The sequence below is a fragment of the Suncus etruscus genome, chromosome 19 (genome assembly GCF_024139225.1).
Source record: "Suncus etruscus isolate mSunEtr1 chromosome 19, mSunEtr1.pri.cur, whole genome shotgun sequence".
Taxonomy (NCBI): Eukaryota; Metazoa; Chordata; class Mammalia; order Eulipotyphla; family Soricidae; genus Suncus; species Suncus etruscus.
The window spans coordinates 8,357,784-8,378,609 of NC_064866.1; the positions used below are offsets into that span (position 1 = coordinate 8,357,784).

The 20,826-nt window shown below is 43.7% G+C and overlaps 1 protein-coding gene across 1 annotated transcript in view; it reads right to left on the reverse strand.

The window, feature by feature from the left end:
- The window catches only part of VANGL1 (VANGL planar cell polarity protein 1), a 44,214-nt gene that overhangs the window by 20,268 nt on the left and 3,120 nt on the right, over positions 1-20,826 (reverse strand). Inside the window, exon 3 of the mRNA XM_049766022.1 lies at positions 17,771-18,378. Within this exon, the coding sequence (XP_049621979.1) occupies positions 17,771-18,378 (608 nt within the window). The remainder of the gene's footprint in view (positions 1-17,770; positions 18,379-20,826) is intronic.

Sequence of the window (20,826 nt, forward strand, 5' to 3'; positions counted from 1 at the left end):
TACCTATCTATCTACCTATCTATCTATCTATCTATCTACCTATCTATCTACCTACCTATCTACCTATCTATCTATCTATCTACCTACCTACCTACCTATCTATCTATCTATCTATCTATCTATCTATCTATCTATCTATCTATCTATCTATCTATCTATCTATCTATCTATCTATCTATCTATCTATCTATCTACCTATCTATCTATCTATCTATCTATCTATCTATCTATCTATCTATCTATCTATCTATCTATCTACCTACCTACCTACCTATCTATCTATCTATCTACCTACCTATCTATCTACTTATCTATCTATCTATCTATCTATCTATCTATCTATCTATCTACCTATCTATCTCTCTATCTATCTCTCTCTGTCTATCTACCTATCTATCTATCTATCTATCTATCTATCTACCTATCTATCTATCTACCTATCTATCTATCTAATATATCTAATAAGTTTACCTGGCACTACCTACTCCATGTAGAAACAAACACAGTCTCAGAGGATGGAAAGGAAGAGGGGAAGATAAGAAAAGAAAAAATAGCGCATTCCCATTAGTGTAGGGAGAGATAGGGGGAAAGGAGGGCAGGCTGTTCTAGCACTGGTTTATATTGGGACAGTCAGTGGAAATTTTTTCTCTTTGTTTTCATGTTGATATTATTGTGTGCATATATTCTATATATCCATAATATCCATCTTGTATTGGGACCTTGATACTGCCCTACAAAGCTCATTTCTAATATTTTACTGCCTCAGTCCCAACCCTTAATTCCCCCCATCCTCCCATGTAGGTGCAGCTAATGACATGAAGCTCACCACATAGAATGATAAGTGCAGTTAGAGAAATAACCACACTGAAAACTATCATCACAATGTGAATGAATGAGGGAAAAAGAAAGCCTGTCTCGAGTATAGGTTGGGGGGGTGGGGAAGAGGGAGATCTGGGAAATTGGTGGTGGGAATCCTGCACTGGTGAAGGGGGGGGGTGTTTTTTACATGACTGTAATCATACAAGTGTTTAATAAAACAAAAAATAATACAAGTGTTTAAATAAAGATAATTTAAAAAAAAAAGAAAAGAAAAAATAAACAACAAACATAGCAGTCCCAGATAAATATATGTAAAGAGAGCAAGGATGATGGAATTTTCAGGATCAGTAAAAGCCAATGCTATTATCAATGGAAAAACAATCTCCTCAGCTCTGCTTGGTCCAAACTTGAACTCTTACAAAAGATAGAGTGGCAAAGGACCAAGACAATTGTCCCAGGGAATTCGACAGCCAAACAGCCACCTTTGAATCTGAAACTCACGGCTCACCATGTTGCCTTACTGGCCTATTTTCACTTCAGGACAAAGAGAATGGAATGTAAAATGCTGTGGCCTTTTGTGTATAATCAACCACAGAAACACTTCTCGTGTCGATGACAACTATTATACAACTGCCATGGCAACAGAGAAGCGGGGTTCAGCCTAAGTTACATTTAACCCGAAGAGAACAATTTCCAAACAGTACCAGTTACAGTTAATAAAACGGAGTGACAAAATTTTGAAAGATAAATGATGAAAAACAACAAAAGAAGGTTTATGTCCTATATCTCTCTTTCCATGGCTGCCTACCCCATGTCCTTTGGTATATCTGCCATGACATGAAGTACCAACAGGAAGTAGACTTGGCACTACAGGAAGTAGATTTGGTACAGCAGGATGTATACCTGATACTACACTTTTGGCTCATTCCCATATTGCTTGATCTGATCTTGAACAAAATTAACCCCAATCTCCTAACTACAGATAAAGGTAAGTTCCTTATCTGTAGTGTAAAACTCTCAAATTACAGCCAGACTCATAAGGAACGAAATGACTGCAACAGGATTGCCTGGGGTGGATAGCTGACCAGAAAGTCTAGTGGCAGGCTGTAAGATTCAGAATAAATAGGACCTAGTCGAAATCAGATCTCACCCATGGCAAATGTCTCCTGAGCTTAACACATTGACACCAGTGCTGCCATTCATTAAACATCAATGGGAACAATTCCAAATTTCTTAACTTTCCCAGATTTTAAAGTCCACTGACATTCAGGAGAGGAAAACTCCAAGTGACTTAGGAATCCATTCTCCAATTGCTTGACTTCCCCACAATGAGGTGTCAGCAGGATGGTTTCTGTCTCTTTCAGAGATTAACTAAGATAAAGTGTCTGGCCTGTGAGTGGCTGACAACGGAAAACCAGAAGCTTGCTTGTTTGTGTATGTTGGAGAAACCAATCTGCTCCTACATGTATCTGCACCACCCCCCTCACCGATGGCACTCCTGCAGGCAATGATCCAAGATAGGGCCCCTCCATGCCTTTCTTCATGGGGACTTAAAACATAAAGTTGTGCGACTCTTTGTATACATCATTACCTGCCAACTCTCAGCCTCCTGAAAATCAAGTCTCACTGCTAAAGCAGCCAATGTACACAAACTAGAAAAAACACGGGCCTGAGAGTCAGAGGGCCTGGATTTCTAACTCTGAAACTATGTAATCCTCTATAAGTCATCCCCCTTTCCTTGGCTTGTTTCTTGATCTGCGTTAGGGAAATCAGACTAACTACTACATACGGCTGTGAAGAAGAACAAATGGAGGGATGCCAGGGGAAGCATTTACCAATGACAAAATAAATGAAGCCTTAAGCAAGTATAAAATAGTGTCCAGTAATTAATGAGCCTGAGCACTTGGCAGAAGATGGGGATTGGCTGAAAGCTGAATTATTCATCCAGTGCCTATGGATAAAAAGTGTTTCCCAACCTTCACTTTCAAAGCCTCACTGAATCTTAGACATGGAGGATCCTCATGTTTGTCTAAGTCGTGATCAAGATTCAAAACCGAAGTCTTCTTAGTTCAACTCCCCATTTGCTTTCATAACTTGCTTTTAGAATCATTTGAAAGTTGATGATTTGCTTTCAGAAAGCCCTATAGATATCATCCAGCCTCAGTTTGGAAATTTTATTATTATTATTATTTTTTTTTGCTTTGACCTGGCATACAGAAAACTTAAAGTCCTACCCATTGCTTCACCCACCCAAGCTCCTCTTTTTCTATAGAAGCCCATCAAATACTTGAAGAAATCAACTATGGCTCTAAATGTCCTTTTTTTGAAGTCTGTGTTTTTTGCAGAGAAGAGCACTGAGATCTAAACTAACACACACATCCATTCATGCACACCTGCAGACACATCTGCCTAGTTCCTGTCTACTCTACCCTGGATTCCATGGTGCCTCTGCCACACTCTCTAACTCAGAAACATTGAGGACTTGGGTGCTAATCTATTCAGTCAAACTGGTCTTCAATATCTCCCAGAGCAGGAAAAGGGAGAGAGAAATGAGATGGGGGTGAAGTGGGGCAAGGGAACACTCCAATCAGATTTGAACCACTTTATTTCCCCAATGTCAAATCATTTCCTTTAATTCTGTCCAAAGAAATGGCTTCCTCCCCAACAAACGTCTCTTTCCAATGTGAACCCCACTCCCACCCCACATAAATGCTGGCCACCATTCTGATGGCCTGGTCAGAAAGTGAAAAGGCAATGAGTGTTGCAGCTAATATGGAAGTAAAGAGACAAAGGTCAGCTTTCAGGGCTTGGCCCCAATTTCCTGAAGCTGAGAGAGGATGTAGGAGTTCTGAAGCAGCTTTGTCACCAATCCCCCAGTTCTGTTCACAGTCCTGTGTGCATCATGAGAACCCACTTACTAAGGTCTGGGACATGGACTATCACTAGCTCTCAAGGGCCTCGGCCTCATGTGCGTAGTGACTACCATTCAGATAGGAAGGCAAGGCTGAGGGACCCAAGAAAAAACATGTGATGGGTTGGTGTGGAAGTGGGGATCCCAGGAAGACCCACAGAGGAAAATCAACTCTGCTTCTGTTTTGCCAAGTCATGGCTGAAAGATGGTCTCTTCTGTGGACAAAGGGCATATGATAATGGTGGTGGAGGAAGCTAGGCTGACAGAAATGGGCTAGTGTCAAAGGAATCCTCTAATGTTTACAAGAAGAGCCTTGAATTCATAGCTTGGAATCACAGAACAGCCTTTGAGCAACCTGTCATGAGCTAAGCAGTATCCCATCAAATTCACACGTACCAAAATCTCAGAAAGGAGACTTTCCTCTGAGGGCCTTTAACCAATTAATTATAATTTGTTATGGCCTATGGTGTTTTTTTGGGGGGGGGGATGGGTGAAGAGTCACACCCAGCAGCGCTCAGGGGTTACTCCTGGCTCTACTCCTGCTCAGAAATCACTCTTGGCAGGCTCAGGGGACCATATGGGATGCTGGGATTCAAACCACTATTCTTCTGCATGTAAGGCAAATGCCTTACCTCCATGCTATCTCTTTGGTCCCCTATGTTATTTTTTGTAAGAGAACATAAAACAAGAGAAACAATATAGTAGGCAGGGAATTGGCCTGACAAGCAACAAACTCAGCTTTGATTCCCAGGACTGGATAGGGTCCCCTGAACCCACCAGGAATGATTCCTGAGCACAGAGCCATGAGTAAGCCCTAAGCACAGAAATGCAGGCCTGAAGGAAGGCATGCAATGATGGAGCAGAGAGTGGAGGCCAAGAAATGCCAGCAACTACAGGATCTATCTGAGGGAGCAGGGTCCCATTAATTTGTATTTATGACGCCTAGCCCCAAACCTGAAAAGAAGCTGCTTCCAAGCACTCCCTCTACTGTTGCAGCTATGTGAGGGGCAAGAAAGCAGTCGCAGGGCAAGGAGGGAGACTGGGGTACAGTGAATAAAGACTGCTTATCATGGTTCTCATCCAGCTCTCAAGGCAACAACACAGAACCCAAGTCAGCTTCCTAAAACTTGACCTTGCAAGAGCATCAAAGAAAGAGGATTCTGTCCAAATTTGGAAGGGTAGGGTGGCAGGATGGTCTCTGCCATGCCTGTCCCAGAAGAGTCAGCTAGAGCTGCAACTTCCAGGCCAATGGATGTCCCCATTTCCCGGATGAATTGGCTTTGGTCTGACCAAGTCAGGACCACTGTGTATAGACCTATTCAGACAAGTCCCAGGGATTTGGTTATAATTAGACCCTGGATGCTGCTACCATCGCCTGCTCTGCTGAGAAGTAAGCTCCTGAGGCATTTAGAGCTCCTGGCATGCCTGCCTTTTAATTAAAATGTTTGACTTCCAGCTGCATTGGGAGTTGGGGGTGTGTGACCCAAATCCCAGCAGCAGCAGCAACAGCAGCAGCAGGAACATGTGGATATAGAGAAGCAATTCTTGGAAATCAGCTCTGGCTGCATGAGGCATGGCTCTGTGAGAAAGAGACACCTGTGGATTCTTGACTTCTAAGGCCTGAAGCGACTCAATGCACTGAAGGGGCAAAGCTCAGTGGGGAACCTCTGGAAGACCCGGGGCCCCCTGATCTTCTGGGCTGGTGCAGTGACATCTCAGAACTAATATTTATAAGCAGGAAGGGCTGCTCAGTTCAGCCCTAAGGTTGACTACAGAAAGGCACAGAGTCCCTCAGCTGGAAGTAGGAAGAATGTCAATAAGATTGGGGCCCTCAAGGAATAATCACTTGAGGGTCATCTGGGAGATGAAAGGTGACCCCAGCACTTCTCCACAACTGTCACTCTACCTACTTCACATTTCTGCTTATAAAGTGATGCTTGCCAAATGTCCTCTGGGGGTGCTGAGCAGTGACACAAGGGATAAGGCATCTGTCTACCTTGCTTGCGCTAGCCTAGGACAGACCATGGTTCGATCCCCTGGAGTCCCATATGGCCTCCAAGCCAGGAGCAATTTCTGAGTGCATAGCCAGGAGTAACCCCTGAGCATCATCAGGTATGGCCCAAAAGCCAAATAATAATAATAATAATAATAATAATAATAATAATAATGCCTTCTAGGGACAGGTAAGCCCATATGCAAGCCTGCCTGGGGTGGGGGGCACTGTCCAGGTTAGGAGGGGCTCAAAGACCATGTCAGTCACAAGGTCAGCTGGGTTTCCAAACACTGAATAACCAAATGTTGTCACCCATATCATTCCTTCTGGCTGTGAACCCATGATCTGCCATGTCTGTGGACATGGTGATCACTTTGGATAGATCCTCTGAGAAGATGACCAAGCCCCAGCTGGCTATCTGGGTCCCCCAAATTGAATGATGCCTCCATTGTGAGCACTAATGAGTCAGACAGCCCCTCACCCACACCCCAAGAGATAGGTGAAGCTGTGGCTAGTACAGCTTCTCATGAATGACTACAGGCTGCACCTAGACCTTAAGACATGGCCCCATTAGGGGGAACCCAGCTTTTACAGAGCCAAACCCCATAGGCAGAAATCCAAGTAGTACTCCATACCCCCCACTACACACACACACACACACACACACACACACACACACACACACACACACACACAGAGCTCACCAGCAGCAGCAGATAGAGACAGGGACCAAAACCCCTTCCAGACCCACACAAAAGACATCTGGCATTCCTCTCTGCAGCCTCCTGTTCCTTAATTGCAGTCCCTGGCCAGATACCAGAAACCTGGAATCTTTGCTCACAACAATTAGCTGGGCACAGAGCATAAAACTGAGCCAGAATGCTGCCTCTTACAGGACAAGGGGTCCCCTCACTATCACAGGCACCCTTATGTGTCCTGTCCCTTCCTGTCTCTCTCTCATGGCGAACCATCCCCATCATTGGTGAGTAAAATGGGGACATCAATTGGCTGTGGTCCAGAGGCTTTCCAGCTCTTTTCTGCCATTGGGGAAGGCCATCCCTATCCACATCTCTTCCTGTACCTACCAGCTACATCCCTGGTTCAGTTAAACTCCCCAAGAGGCCATTGCTCACGTTGGGAACAGAGCTATGGGCAGATGCCAGGCAGAGCAGACAGGCCAGCTGTGGTTTTGCCAGCAGGCAGCTGGACAAACAGAGCTGTCAGTGCCCAGCACCTTCTACTCTCATTACAGCCACTTTGAACAGACACTCCAGGGCCAAACCACAAACGGCAATGCTGGGGCCCGTCTTTAAATTTGGCCACAGCCAAGCCAGCCTGAGCTGAGATGTCCATACTAAGCTTTTTGAGCACCTCCTTGTTTTATCCTGGGCCTGAGGGAGTGGGCTTGAGGGCTGACAAACATTCATACTGAAAAGCAGTTATGCACGTCAAACTATCCATTTCTGAAATTGAGATTGCAAAGGAAACCATAACGGTAAATAGGCTGAATCCAAACTCTGAGGTGTCCTTGAAAAACACTCCCAGCTTCGGGGCTGTTCAGTGTTGCTGGACCCTCACAGTTGAACATACAACAGGCATGTGGCCAGCCTGGTAGCCTCTGATACTCATGTCTTGTTTGACCTGGAATTACAGGCAAAATTCCTAGTGGAGCTAGACAGACCCTGGGATCACTGAAATAACCCTGACATCCATGGAACTCTCACTTCTAATTAGAAAGCCAAAGTGGAATGGGGGGCAGCCCCAGGAAGCTGGAGAAGGAACAATAGGACATCTGTTTCAATAGCCCCACTTCTGTTCATTGACCCTGGGGTCTTGGGGTGAAAGGTCACCAGTATGCAGAAGTTCCTGTCTTGGTCTGTCTGGGCTGCCATGACCAAAATGCTGCCGAGTGACTGAAACAACAGACATGGACTATCTCACAGTTCTGGAACCTAGATGTTCAAGATCAGGGACCAATGGGTTTTGTTTCAGTTTGTTGAAAGCTCTGGGTAGGCTTACAGCTGACTTCTCACTTGGTCCATACATGGCCTTGCCTCAGGCTGACAAGAGCAGGCCAACTCTCTGTCTCTGATATAGGACACTAATTTTTCTCATATCCATGACCTCGTTTCTGCAGAGGTTCCATCCCCCAAAACAACCAAATTAGGATTCAGAGCAGCAACCAGTGTCTGTGGCTGCCACACAACCTAGACCATAGCATTCCCCTCTTGCTGTCATGTGTTTCTTAAATAAATATATTTCCTTTTGTTGGTTTGTTTGCTTGTTTTGAATTTTTGGGTATACCCAGTGACCCTCAGGGGTTACTCCTGGCTATGAGCTCAGAAATTGCTCCTGGCTTGAGGAATCAGATGGGATGCCGGGTAATTGAACTGCATGCAAGGCAAATGTTCTACCACTGCACCATAGCTCCGGCCCCAATAAATTGCTTCGATTTTTATCCAAAAGCTTCCCAAGTCTTAATTCACCTTGGCATCCATGCTTATGTCTGAAAATCAAATATCATCTCAGTAGCATGTAACTCGGGTAATTCACCAAAATCAAGTCTCATTGCATCACTATGAGGACTGTCATCTCGAGGCAAAGATTTTCCCCAACAGAGATCCTGCAGTCTAAATGGGCCATGTGCTTTCAAGAGGTCATGGATGGAGACACTCACTGCAAAAGGGACACTGGAAAAGAGGGTGGTCCTAAACAAGTCCCAAGTCCTAAATTCCTAAGTTCCTAAATTAATGCTTCACAAGAATTCTCTTTGGGGTCTGGAGAGAGAGAACAGGGCATAAGCTATATGCTTTGCATATGGTCAACTCCAGTTTGATTATGGCATCACCACATGATCCCTGGAGCACACTGCCAGGAGTGATTCTTAAAAAAGAGTCATAAAAAACCAGGACCAAACAAGTGCAAGACTACTAAGTATTAGGCTAGATACAGAGGGAACAACATATTTTGGCAGCCCTAGGGGTGAGGGAAGAGCATATGGGAGGTAGGACAAAAACGGAGTTGTAGGGAGGACAAATTTGTGATGGAAATCCCCCCTGATTTTATGTAAATATGTACCTAAAATATTATTGTCAACAATATGTAAGCCATTATGATCAAAATAAAAATTAAATTAAAAAAGAGTCATAAAAAAGGAGAAAGTTCTGAGCACTGCTGAGCAAAGCCCTAAAATAAAACAATCTTCTTTGGTTTCATATTCTGTCTATAGGCCCGCAGGAATGGAAAATACCAGCTTTGAAATATCTGAAGGCTTTGTCCAGATAGTCCTCTGCAGTGATAGGCAGGACCTCAGAAACTGAGTTGGACAGGACCACCCTATAAAGCCAGCAAGAAGGTGGCTGCTTGGGCCTTGCACTGGCCTTGCGACCTCTAAATCACCTTCAATTCAGCTCAGTTTCCTTTTCTGTTTTTTTAAAATTGATTGATTGATTAATTGGTTGACTGGTTGTTGGGCCACAGCCAGCGGTGCTCAGAGGTTACTCCTGGCTCTGCACTCAGAAATTGCCCCTGGCAGGCTGGGGGACCATATGGGTGCCAAGAATCAAACCAGGTCCCTCTTGGGTCGGTCGAATACAAGACAAATACCTTGCTGCTGTGCTATCTCTCCAGCCCCTGTCTTTCCTCTTCTTGGGTGACAACATGTTCTTGTTTTCAGTCTTCCCTCGCTTCACCTATTTCCTTTGGTCCCAACAGACAACATTTCTACTGGCATAATCCCATCATTATTTTTGGCTTCTATAGAGATGGCCCATAAAGCCTTGATTCACAGGCCCCCACACCCCATCAAATGGTTTTTTAGTCACACCCTGGGTACTTCTTTTAGTGAAGCTTCCTTTTTTTCCTTTTATGCAATGGCCAGGGAATTTTAACAAATGTTTCATCTCCGATTTCTTTCAGTTTAAAGCTCTTTCTTTGATTCGGATTTTACTTTAAGAAAAGGGACATGAGCTTCTGTCTCAGTTTAGTTAGATACCCTGACATTTCTTTATTAAATATTATAACTTCTTTGCTTATAAATTGGACTTACTTTATACCAAACACTAAAATATAATGCTACAGTGCAGATTATTATTTTTTGCCAATAACAACTATCATCTTTTTTTTCCTCTGTTCAAAGCATATGTTTCATTTCCTTATTTACATCTATGAATCTGGGGAACAGGGTGAGGGAGGGAAGATGAATTGAGTCTATCACTGTTCCATGTCAACCCAATGATACAATAATAAGCCTCCACTATGTAAAAAGCAACCCAAGAAACATGTATTCTAAAGTATAGGTGGTTCTCTGACCAGTAACAAAAATGTTAGACCACCACTGATGGAGCCATGCCTGGTTACTATCAATTTTATAAGAATTTCTTAGCTTCCATGACTAAAGAATATATAGAAACCTAAAGAGTTAAAGGCTGCTGGCTGAATTATGTACAATGGGGCCTCACAAGAGGAAAGTCTCGCAGAATGGGCCATTGTGAATATACAACATTCCCAGAGGACTGAGACTAGAGTTCTATCTACTTTTAGGGTTTCTCTGTCTCGCTCTCATGATGACTATCAGCTATCGCTTTTCATTAATGTTTCACATGCTTATTAGTGTTGCTCCACCCCCCACTAGATATACATCACTTCTGAATTCTTTGATAAAATGAAGTCAATGACTACATTTGTGAGAACTAGCTGCAAAGCAAGAACAAGCAGTCTTAAAAGTTAGACCAAACTGGCAGTAGGAATCTACCATGTCCTGGACCCCAATAAACCAACCCTTCCTCAGTTTCCCACTGGTGCTACCATAGTCTTGAATCTAGGCTGACCTCCATCTTGCTTTTAGAACATTCTGGAAATGTACTGATGAGCCCATTCTAGGCCTAAGCTTTTGGCAAAAGGGAACTTCTGGCTTTTGAGTCATTGGGAATCCTGAGGGGAAAAAAAAATCCAGCTACCTAATAAAGTTACTGCTTCCCCCAGAAGGAAGACCTGGAGAGAAAAAGAACATCATAATCATGGAAGAAAATGCCCTGCCCCAGCTGACTCATCATATGATGATAATTACACAAGAATTGCAGACAAAGAAAGAAGCTTCCAGCTGAGTCCAGCCCACAGGATAACTAGCAAAATAAGAAGAACTCTACTTGGGGCCAGAGAGATAGCACAGCAGTAGGGCATTTGCGTTGCATGCAGCCAACACAAGACAGACCCTGGTTTGATTCCCAGCATTCCTATGTATGGTCTCCCGAGTTTGCCAGGATTGATTTCTGAGCGAAAAGCCAGGAGTGGCCCCTATGCATTGCTGGGTATGACCCAAAAACTAAACTAAAATAAAAAAGTACTCTCCTATGCTACTAAGTTTCAGGGTGGTTTTCAGCTATATAAAAAAATATCATTGGCACTTGCGATGTATATAAAGTTAAAAGGGGAACTGGAGAGTTAGTACAAGAGTTAAGGTGTTTGATTTGTACATTGCCAACATTGGTTTCCTACATAGAACCATATGCCCCCCTAAACACCACCAGGAGTTAGAGATCCCTAAGTTATAGACCAAGAAAAACTCCTTAGTATTACCAGATATGCCCCCCCCCAAAATAAGACAAAATGTTTACATGGTTTAACTAGGCAAAGATTCTAATTGATTACTTTTTTTCTCAGGAGCAGGTTTTGCTTGTTGATTGAATAAGAAGCATGCATGGAGCTACGAAAGGACCAGAGAGAAAGTGGCACCCTCTCCATTTTCAGCCGTGGTGCTTTGAGAGATATCAGACAGGAGAAAGTATACTAAAATAGCTAATATGCAAGCTGGTTCATAGTAAGCACTCAAAAATGCTTATAAAATCACGAACGATTTGATAAAACAGCATCATGAATAAGAACTCAGGGGGCAGAGCAACAGTACAGAAGTAGGAAATTTACCTTGCACACAGCTGAGCCAGGTTTGAAATCCTGGCATCCCATAGAGTTCCCTGGGCATCACCAAGAGTGACCCCTGATGGCTCAGCCTGATGGCTCAGCCTCAGGAGTAAGCCCTGAACACTCTCCCCCCCCTCCAAAATAAATAAAATAAAAACCAAGACATTTATTAAAAGTGAAAGCATTAAGATCTTTCCAAAATTAAGATATCCTAGACTCAGATACTGGCTCCCAAAATTACAAACTGGGTGACTAGACAACCTACTAGTCTTTTGTGCCATATTTTCCTCATTGGCAAATAAAGATAACGATGCCTCCCAATAGGACCGTTGTGAGATTTAAAGAGCTTAATGAAATGAGGTGGCTGTCATGGAATAAAGACCATAGATTGATGCACAGTCTCTCAGAGTCAATTATTTGGGTTTCTACTTCCCTGCTGTCACAGTAGTTGCCCTTAAGGATTTCAAGACTGAAAACCTGTCAATAAAGATAATTAGATATCATTTAGTCTCTCCTCTCTTTTCTCCGGAATTTCTCCCCTCAATGATACTCAGAGCAAAAATTCACTCTCTTCTAAAGTCCTGGAAAAGGCACTGTGATGACAGGCCCAAGAAAAATGGGAGGCTAGAGTTGGGATAGAGCTACACCAAAATGTACAGGGGGCCCAGGGTGGGAAGCAATTTAGGGGCACGGCTGTGACTCACAGCACAGGTTGATTCCCTACTTCTTTGAGTAGATCCCTCACATGTAATGGGGGACAACACTCAATACTACCTACCTGCACCCAAAAGGTCAACAGGAACAGAAGATCAAGTTAAAGATCCCAACATTTCTTGGTAATCTAGTCTTAAATTTTGGATGTCCTTCAACTACTCGAAGTACCAAACATTGTACAACCAAACATTTTTCTTTTTCATTTTTGGAGGACACCCTCCTGCCCAGATGTGCTCAGGGTTTATTCCTGACTCTGCCTGGCAGGATTAGGCAACCATAGGGGGTGCCTGGGATCAAACCCAGGTGAGCTCTACTATCTCTCCAGCCCTCAAAACATCTTTTCTGAGTAAGTATTAGACTCCATTTTGCCCATTAAGCAGGGACCTTGCAAGTATTTTTTTTCCTTCTTTGAAGAGGCCATATCCAGCAGTGTTCAAGGCTTACTCCTAGCTCTGTAATCAGGAATTATACCTGGTAGGCTCAGGGTACCGTGAGATGCTGCAGATTAAAACTGGGTTGGCTGCATGCAAGTTCCAGCCCAAAACTAAACTGGTTTTTTTTTTTTAAATAAATGGGGGCTGAGTGGTGGTGCAGTAATAGGGCATTTGCCTTGCACATAGCTGACCTAGAATGGACCACGGTTCATCCCCCTGCATCCCACGTTTCCCCAAGCTAGGAGCGATTTCTGAGCACATAGCCAAGAGTAACCCTTGAGCGTCGCCAGGTGTGGCCCAAAAACGAAAAAAGAAAGAAAGAAAGAAAGAAAGAAAGAAAGAAAGAAAGAAAGAAAGAAAGAAAGAAAGAAAGAAAGAAAGAAAGAAAGAAAGAAAGAAAGAAAGAAAGAAAGAAAGAAAGAAAGAAAGAAAGAAAGAAAGAAAGAAAGAAAGAAAGAAAGAAAGAAAGAAAGAGAGAGAGAGAGAGAGAGAGAAAGAAAGAAAGAAAGAAAGAAAGAAAGAAAGAAAGAAAGAAAGAAAGAAAGAAAGAAAGAAAGAAAGAAAGAAAGAAAGAAAGAAAGAAAGAAAGAAAGAAAGAGAAAGAAAAGAGAGAGACTAGCCATCCTTTTGAAAGCTTTCAAGAATAGCTGTGTTGATTATATAAAGCTACCTTTGAAAACCCACCAGAATCAGAAGTTTCTAGAGCGCCACGCCTCGGGGGTGCTCATTGGAAAAGCATTAGCTTTGGGGACAGGCTGTGACTAGCAGAGCTGAAGGAAACTCTTTATTCTCCCCTCACCTGCCCTGGTTCTTTGTCTGTCTGGATTTTCAGATTTCTCTTCCCTCCTATTTGCCTCTAATACTTTCAAAAGCATTTAGAAGGCTTCTTCCTGGCCTGGTGACTGTGCCAGACACCACTGGGTTGGGAACAGATTCAGCCAGGGATCAGAGGGTGACAAGATCCCTCACAGTGCCAGCAGGAATAAATGCCAGCCAACCTAAGAGTTGGCAGGCTGGCTGTCACATAGCAAGGTTCAGAAGGCTGGCAACTCTGCCACCAGCTTGCTCTAGCCAGCCTGTAGGCAGTAGCTCAACCTGGGGTTCAGGGACTTCTTCAAGACCCAAAGGTCCTGCAGAGTCCAGAAAGCTGGGCACCACTTCAGTATGCTCTTCCTGAGTCCTTGGGTCTCCCTGGGGGAACTAGAGTGAGGCAGGTTTTGGGGTGAGGAGGGAAAGACTAGGCAAAGGATGGATAGCAAAGGGGCACAAATTAAACCTGCCTGTCATAGGGTGTAGCCAGTCTTGCCCATGTAATTACATGATGGGGCTCTAGAGCAGAGATCCTCAACATTCCCTTCTTCTCTCAATCCCCTGCAGAACTTGAGCTGTTCCTGCTGACTTCCTACTGTTCCCTAAAATGTAGCTGAGTGCCAGACCACAGCCATGACAGTGGCACCAAAATTGTGTTTGCAGTGGGCCTAAGGATTTGGGGGCATTATGTCTGCTGGATCAACTTCAAGAGCCAATACTCAAAATCTGTGACCTCCTTCTCACCTGAAACATTTGTATGCTACCCTGGGCACATAAAATACAAAACAAACATTTACTGATAATAAATCATTGATTTATAATTTATATTAAAACAATGTCCATGGGTCAGAGTGGTAGCACAGCAGTTGGGCGTTTGCCTTGCATGCAGATGATTTAGGAGTGACTGTGTTTGATCCCCCAGCGTCCCATATGGTCCCCCAAGCCAGGCGCGATTTCTGAACACATAGCCAGACGTATTCCCTGAGCATCATCTGGGTGTGACCCCCAAACAAAACAGAACATAAAAACCAATGTCCATGACCCCCCATGATCAGTTATGGTTGAGACACCAGACATGTCTCTGGTGGGCAGCATGCAAAGCAAACATTCTACCCACATAGTCATAGCATTGAGTTCAAGAATCTTGGTTCTAGAACACTGACACATAAACTTCTGACCTTATTTTCTTCCTCAGGCCTTCTAGTTTATCAATTAGTCCCTAATTTCATGTTGTTCCCTCCTCAAATATACTGGGGGAATCACAGGGGAGACATAGCACCTTCAGTTGAGAAACACTCTTTGACATTAGTTGTTCTCAAAGGACCCACTGATAAAAACTGCACCAGGGGCTCAACAGTTCAAAAGCCTAGACCTGCCAAGGATGAATCTAGTGCCACTGTTATGTCTGTAGTCTGGCCCTCATTGATGTGACCAGGAACAGAAGAAAGTCTGTAGAGATTTCTGAAGCTTCACAGGAGTTTGAGAGATAAAAGAAAGGCTGAGAAGCCTGGGCTTTCTGCCCTTATCTCACAGACCTACAGCACTGAGCCTGCTGTTTTTTGCTCTCCCTGCCCCCACCATGAGTCAGGCTCAGGTCAACCACCTCAGAGGCAGAGTTATTGGGATACCAGATGGTAGAGGAGGACTTAGCTCCCTCTATACCCCACTACATTGCTGAGAACAAGGATGGTGTCACCCCCAAATGGGTCTGTACCTCATATCACAAAGAACAAGAACAATCACTGCTGGTGGGGATGTGGAGAGAACGGAACTCTCATTCACTGTTGGTGGGAATGTCCTCTAGTCCAGCCCTTAGAGAAAACAATATGGAGATTGCTCAAAAGACTGGAAATTGAGCTCCCATATGATCCAGCTACACCACTCCTAGGAATATACCCTAAGAATACAAAAACACAATACGAAAAGCCCTTCCTCACACCTATATTCATTGCAGTGCTATTTACAATACTGTAGCCAGAATCTGGAATCAACCAAGATGCTCTTCAACAGATGAATGGCTAAAGAAACGGTGGTACATACATACAATGGATTATTATGCAGCCATCTGGAGAAATAAAATCATAAAATTTTCCTATACGTGATGTACATGGAATTATTATGCTGAGTAAAATAAGACAGAGGGAGAGAGAGACACAGAATAGTCTCTCTCATCTATAGATTTTAAGAAAAATTAAAGACATTATTGTAATAATGCCCAGAGACAATAGAGATGAGGGCTGGAAGGACCAGCACATGATATGAAGCTCACCACAAAGAGTGGTGAGTGCAGTTAGAGAAATAACTACATTAACAACTATCATGAAAATGTCAATGAGTGAGAGAAAGAGATTGCCTTTCTCGAATACAGGCAGGGCGTGAGGGAGGAGGGAGATGGGGTCACTGGTGGTGGGAATGTTTCACTGGTGAAGGAGGTGCTCTTTTTATGACTGAAACTCAACTACAATTAGGTTTGTAATCATGGTGCTTAAATACAGATATTATTTTTTAAAAATTCTGTGCCTTTACCCTAGACCTCATCTAAGTCACCCATCACTCCCCCACATGACTTCTATCTTCTGGGGTCAAAGTATTATTTCTCTTCAGCACCAATTTGCAGCAAATCATGTCCTGCCTAAAAAAGGGAAGGTGCCCCTCTGTCTGATTCACTATCACTGCTGCAAATTCTCCTCTTCTTCTGGTTTCCTGTTCTCTATATCCAAACCACATTAACAATAATCCTGTTTAGTCTCTATGCTTCCCAGGCCTGTTTCCCAAAGCCGAACCTGGGTGCTTACACAGCCAATGTCTAGGGCATGTCTGTGCACCCTCCCAAGTAAAACAGGGGGGAGAGGTCAAGAAAGTCAACCAAGAAGAGCAAACAGTAGCGCCCATTTCTGCAAAGACTGAAATGCCTAGTTCTGCTGCAGACAATATGGAAAGGAGATGCCAATCTGGAAGATGGGTTGAGGTGGCTGTAGTTTGAACATCTGGCTCTGCCACATGCCTCAGACGCATGAATGTGTGCAGTACCAGGAGGATGTGGAAGTGGGACCTCAAACTTCAAACAGAGGCTAAATCCCCTCCCTGAGCCATGGCCATTGTATTTCTCTTTATTAACGATCTTGGCAACTTAGTCAGCTGCAGTTAACCCAGTGGGAGAAGCTAACAAACTCAATGGTTACCAGATTCTGGGAGTTTTTACTACCAGAGTGAGAAAGAGCCCAGAGCAACAGGAAATGGCCAAGTCAAGTGTTCCCAGCACTCTATGACCCTCTAACCTCCCACGGGTGTCAGTTCCAAACCCACCTTAGCACTCAATGTGAGAAGGCACAGAACTCTGTCTCCAGGAACTTCAGATTTGGGGAAGGAAAGGCAGAGCCCAGTAAATGCCACATGAGAGATGCTGCCCTGATGTATCAGCTTAGGCCTGGCATCTGGTCAAATCTGGAGCAGGGCCTTGCAGTATCGTCTTGTACAAATTATTTAGAAACCCCAAGCCCCAATCTGTAATATAGAGATTAATAGCCACATTGATGGACTCCAGGAAAATGAAACAAGACAAGCTCCACCAAGTGAGTAGCCCAGAAGGGAAATAATAATAAAGTAAATGATGGTCCTCCCCCTTTTAGTCGACCACAAAATAACTAGATCTGATACCAAGATTGAAAGGAGGACTTTGAATGTTTTCTTCTGCATTCATGGAACACTCAGCTCTTACAGTTGAGTGTCTTTAGACTGTACTTGAGACTTTACTGGCAGCCACTAAGTGAGTGGCCCACAGCAAAACAGCTCTGAGAACAGAAAGAAAAGGAGCAATGACAAGTCTAAGGATATTGACAATTCTGAAACAATAATAATGACAATTCTAAGGACAAGTTTAACTTTTGTGAGCCAAATGGGACAATGACTGAGGATTTTGTGCATTGTCCAGTGGTGGAGGTCAGGGACAGGGGCAGCAGACACACACACATACTTGCACACAAGCACACATTACTCAGACCCCATACAACACACATGTACCATTCCCCTCACACTGTCTTTTGGCAAGATGGTTCCCTTGAAGCATGCTCAACTTACCTCAAGTATAAGGGCATCAACCATTTGGACTCAATGCAAAAATACAAACATGCACACAAACACAAGCACCCTTTCAATCCAAGTGTCCCTTACCTTAGGTGTCCCAAGCTATAGAAACGGGACTCGCCATCTGTGGAACGAACCACCTGGAGTGTGAACATGGGCTGCAACTGTCTGAGCTCCAGCAGGACGATGGCCAGGTAATGGATGAAGAGCAAAGCATCCACCAGGGACACCGCATACTGGACGATGCCCTGGTAATTGCGATCCCGAGAATCCAAAATCCGGACCCCATAAAAAAGCCAGTAAGACACAACGAAGAGGAAGATGAGGACCAGCAGGAGGGCACGGAACACGAACACCCGTGGCATGTCTGCTCTCTGCTTGCGGAAAAACAGGGCCCAGGTGCCAATGAGGAGAATGAGGAGCTTGAAGGCCACGGAGATGAAGAGTCCCTCACAAATGGTGCCACAAGGCTCCAGCTGGTCTCGCCACAGGATGGGAGGCAGGAGGATGAAGGCAATGGGGGTGAGGAAAACTAGAAGTCCCAGAAAGGCGGCCACAGTGAGGCCCAGGTAGCGCTTGCAATCCAGACCCACGCTGTCCTCCAAGTCCTTGCTGATGCGAGCAATGTCCTCCTGAGAGATGCTGTGTTCTGAGGTGCCTGTGATGGCCGTGGTGGTCTCTCCCCAGTTGTCATCCTAAAGGGAGACAAAGTGGCTAAGCACCCCCAAGGAAAAGCACACATATCCCTGAAGCCCTGCCTGGGTTCAGATTGGGGCTCCCAACCCCAGATGCATTACTGAATTTTGGCCACAGCAATGGAGCCTAAGCTTGCAGTGATCACAGATTTCACTCAAGGTTAATCACAGAAGAGTCACTGCCAGAGTAAAAATAAGTCAGGGGGAAGCTTTTTCTTTCTCAAGTGGGAGAAGAAGAAAGGAGACACTGGACTTCCTAGAAAAGGGGGGAATTTAACTCTTTCCACACAGGAGTTTTTAAATGAATAATTTCCACTGCCATTTTAATTTTTTTATATTATCACATGTCTTCTATTAGAGAAATAAGGAATTTTTATAAAATAAATTAACCACAGTGGGACCACAGCAGTGGTCCAAGCGGTAGGGCATTTGCCTTACATGGACAAGACCACGGTTTGACTCCCCGGTGTCCCATAAGGTCCCCCAAACCAGGAGCGATTTCTGAGTGCATAGCCAGGAGTAACTCCTGAGCATCACTGAGTGTGTCCCCCACCAAAACAATTAACCGCAGGTGATGAAATTCATATTCCATATACAATTTAGCAATGGTAGTCCCACTGTTAGACAATCTTTTTATAAAATAAAAATTCAAAATTGAATAAAGCTACTTTTATACAAAGTTGTACTATTTATATCTTTATGTACAAAAACCCCATTTATAATGCAAATTAGGACATACAATAATCTTACAGTATTATCCAACATAATGAAAATACAAACATAACACAAAGTTTGACCTTAAAAATATATACTTTGCATTTACTAATGCAATGGTGGCACATCAGTGACTACTGTACTATTAATACCAGTCCTTTTCCATGCTTATTATTCAATTGTCATAGAACTGCAATTGTAAAGATGCTATGAAAGAATTGTGTTATCTCCCATAAATGAGGACACAGAGCTGTGGAACAGTGATAGAAAGAGCAAAGGTAGAAAGGGTGCTGGTTTGGGAAGATACAACGTGATAAGTCATAAAGTACTTGCTGATTTTTCAAGCCAAAACCATTTTCTGTAATTTCATACCAATGCCTTCATTCAAATGTGTCCACTGCCATTTTTAGAACCCGCCATCTCTTTTCTTTTTCTAACAGAGAAAACAGGATTTGACCTGTTTGTTTATTCGGGTGTTTTATGACTATAGTAGGTTGGAATCCCTGAGAACCTCACAGGACCTGGGGCTATTTGCCTGCAATAAACATCCTGAGAAGTCAGCCCTGGCTCTGCATTTTCTCCTCAATTCTTTGCTGGGTGATGAAAGGCTCACAAAAGCCAATCTAGTTTTAGGGGTGGGAGGTAGGGGTGAATGACTACATCCTACGAGGCTCTAAAGAGCAAAGAGAGGGAATTTACATATTATGAACAAATCAAAGTTTACTTGCATATACTTTTTGAATGACTTTAATGTGGGGACTTGACAACATCCAACAGTGCTAAGGGATCCTTTCTGATGGTGCACAGAGGACTAGGTATAGGGATTAAGCTACTGTGTCTCACCACAACGGCCATGAGGACACTTAACCCTGGTACCATCTCTCCAGCACCCATGCGTTTTTTAATTTTTATTTAAAAATAAATTTATTGGGCCGGAGCAATGGTGCAGTGGTAGGGCATTTGCCTTGCACATGGCTGACCTAGGATGGACCATGGTTCAATTCGCCGGTGTTCCAAGCCAGGAGCAATTTCTGAGCAAAGAGCCAGGAGTTACCCTGAGTGTCACCTGGTGTGGCCCCCAAACCAAAAATAAATAAATATTTTAAAAAGTAAAATAAATTTATTTTTATTTAAAAATAACCTTTGTGACATTTAAAGACCAATTTACTTAGTCTCCATGTCAAGAGCTTTCTGATAAAACTTGCCACAGAATGAACTAGGCCAAACATTTGACCATCCATAGCCAGGAGAATTCAAATTCTCCTGGAAGTATCTTCTCAGGAAAAACAAACTACCATATTCCCAGTAATAACTAGAGTTATTATCATGACTTATACCTTTCTGCCTTCCCTTTCTATTTTTCTCTTTTAAACTTGGAAGGGTGTTGGATTAACCAACCTCATCCTAAAGTGTTATGGTGTCTCCGTTTTCACCCTAAATTATGATGGCTTTCTCTTTTACATGTATAAGCCTGGGCAGGAACAATTTCTAGATAGTCAGTCTCTCTCTCTCTCTCTCTCTCTCTCTCTCTCTCTCTCTCTCTCTCTCTTCCCCCCCCACCCTCCCCCACTTCCCACATGGTGGAAAGATCCCCAGACCCATGTTTCATCTCTCTTCAGCCTGGTTTAGATTATTTACTTCAGTGGCCCTGCTTCAGACCCACTTCCTGCTTCCTGTTTCCCCTTCCCTATCAGATCACACTGTGTGGATTTATTCACAGAGGTTTCTTCTCAT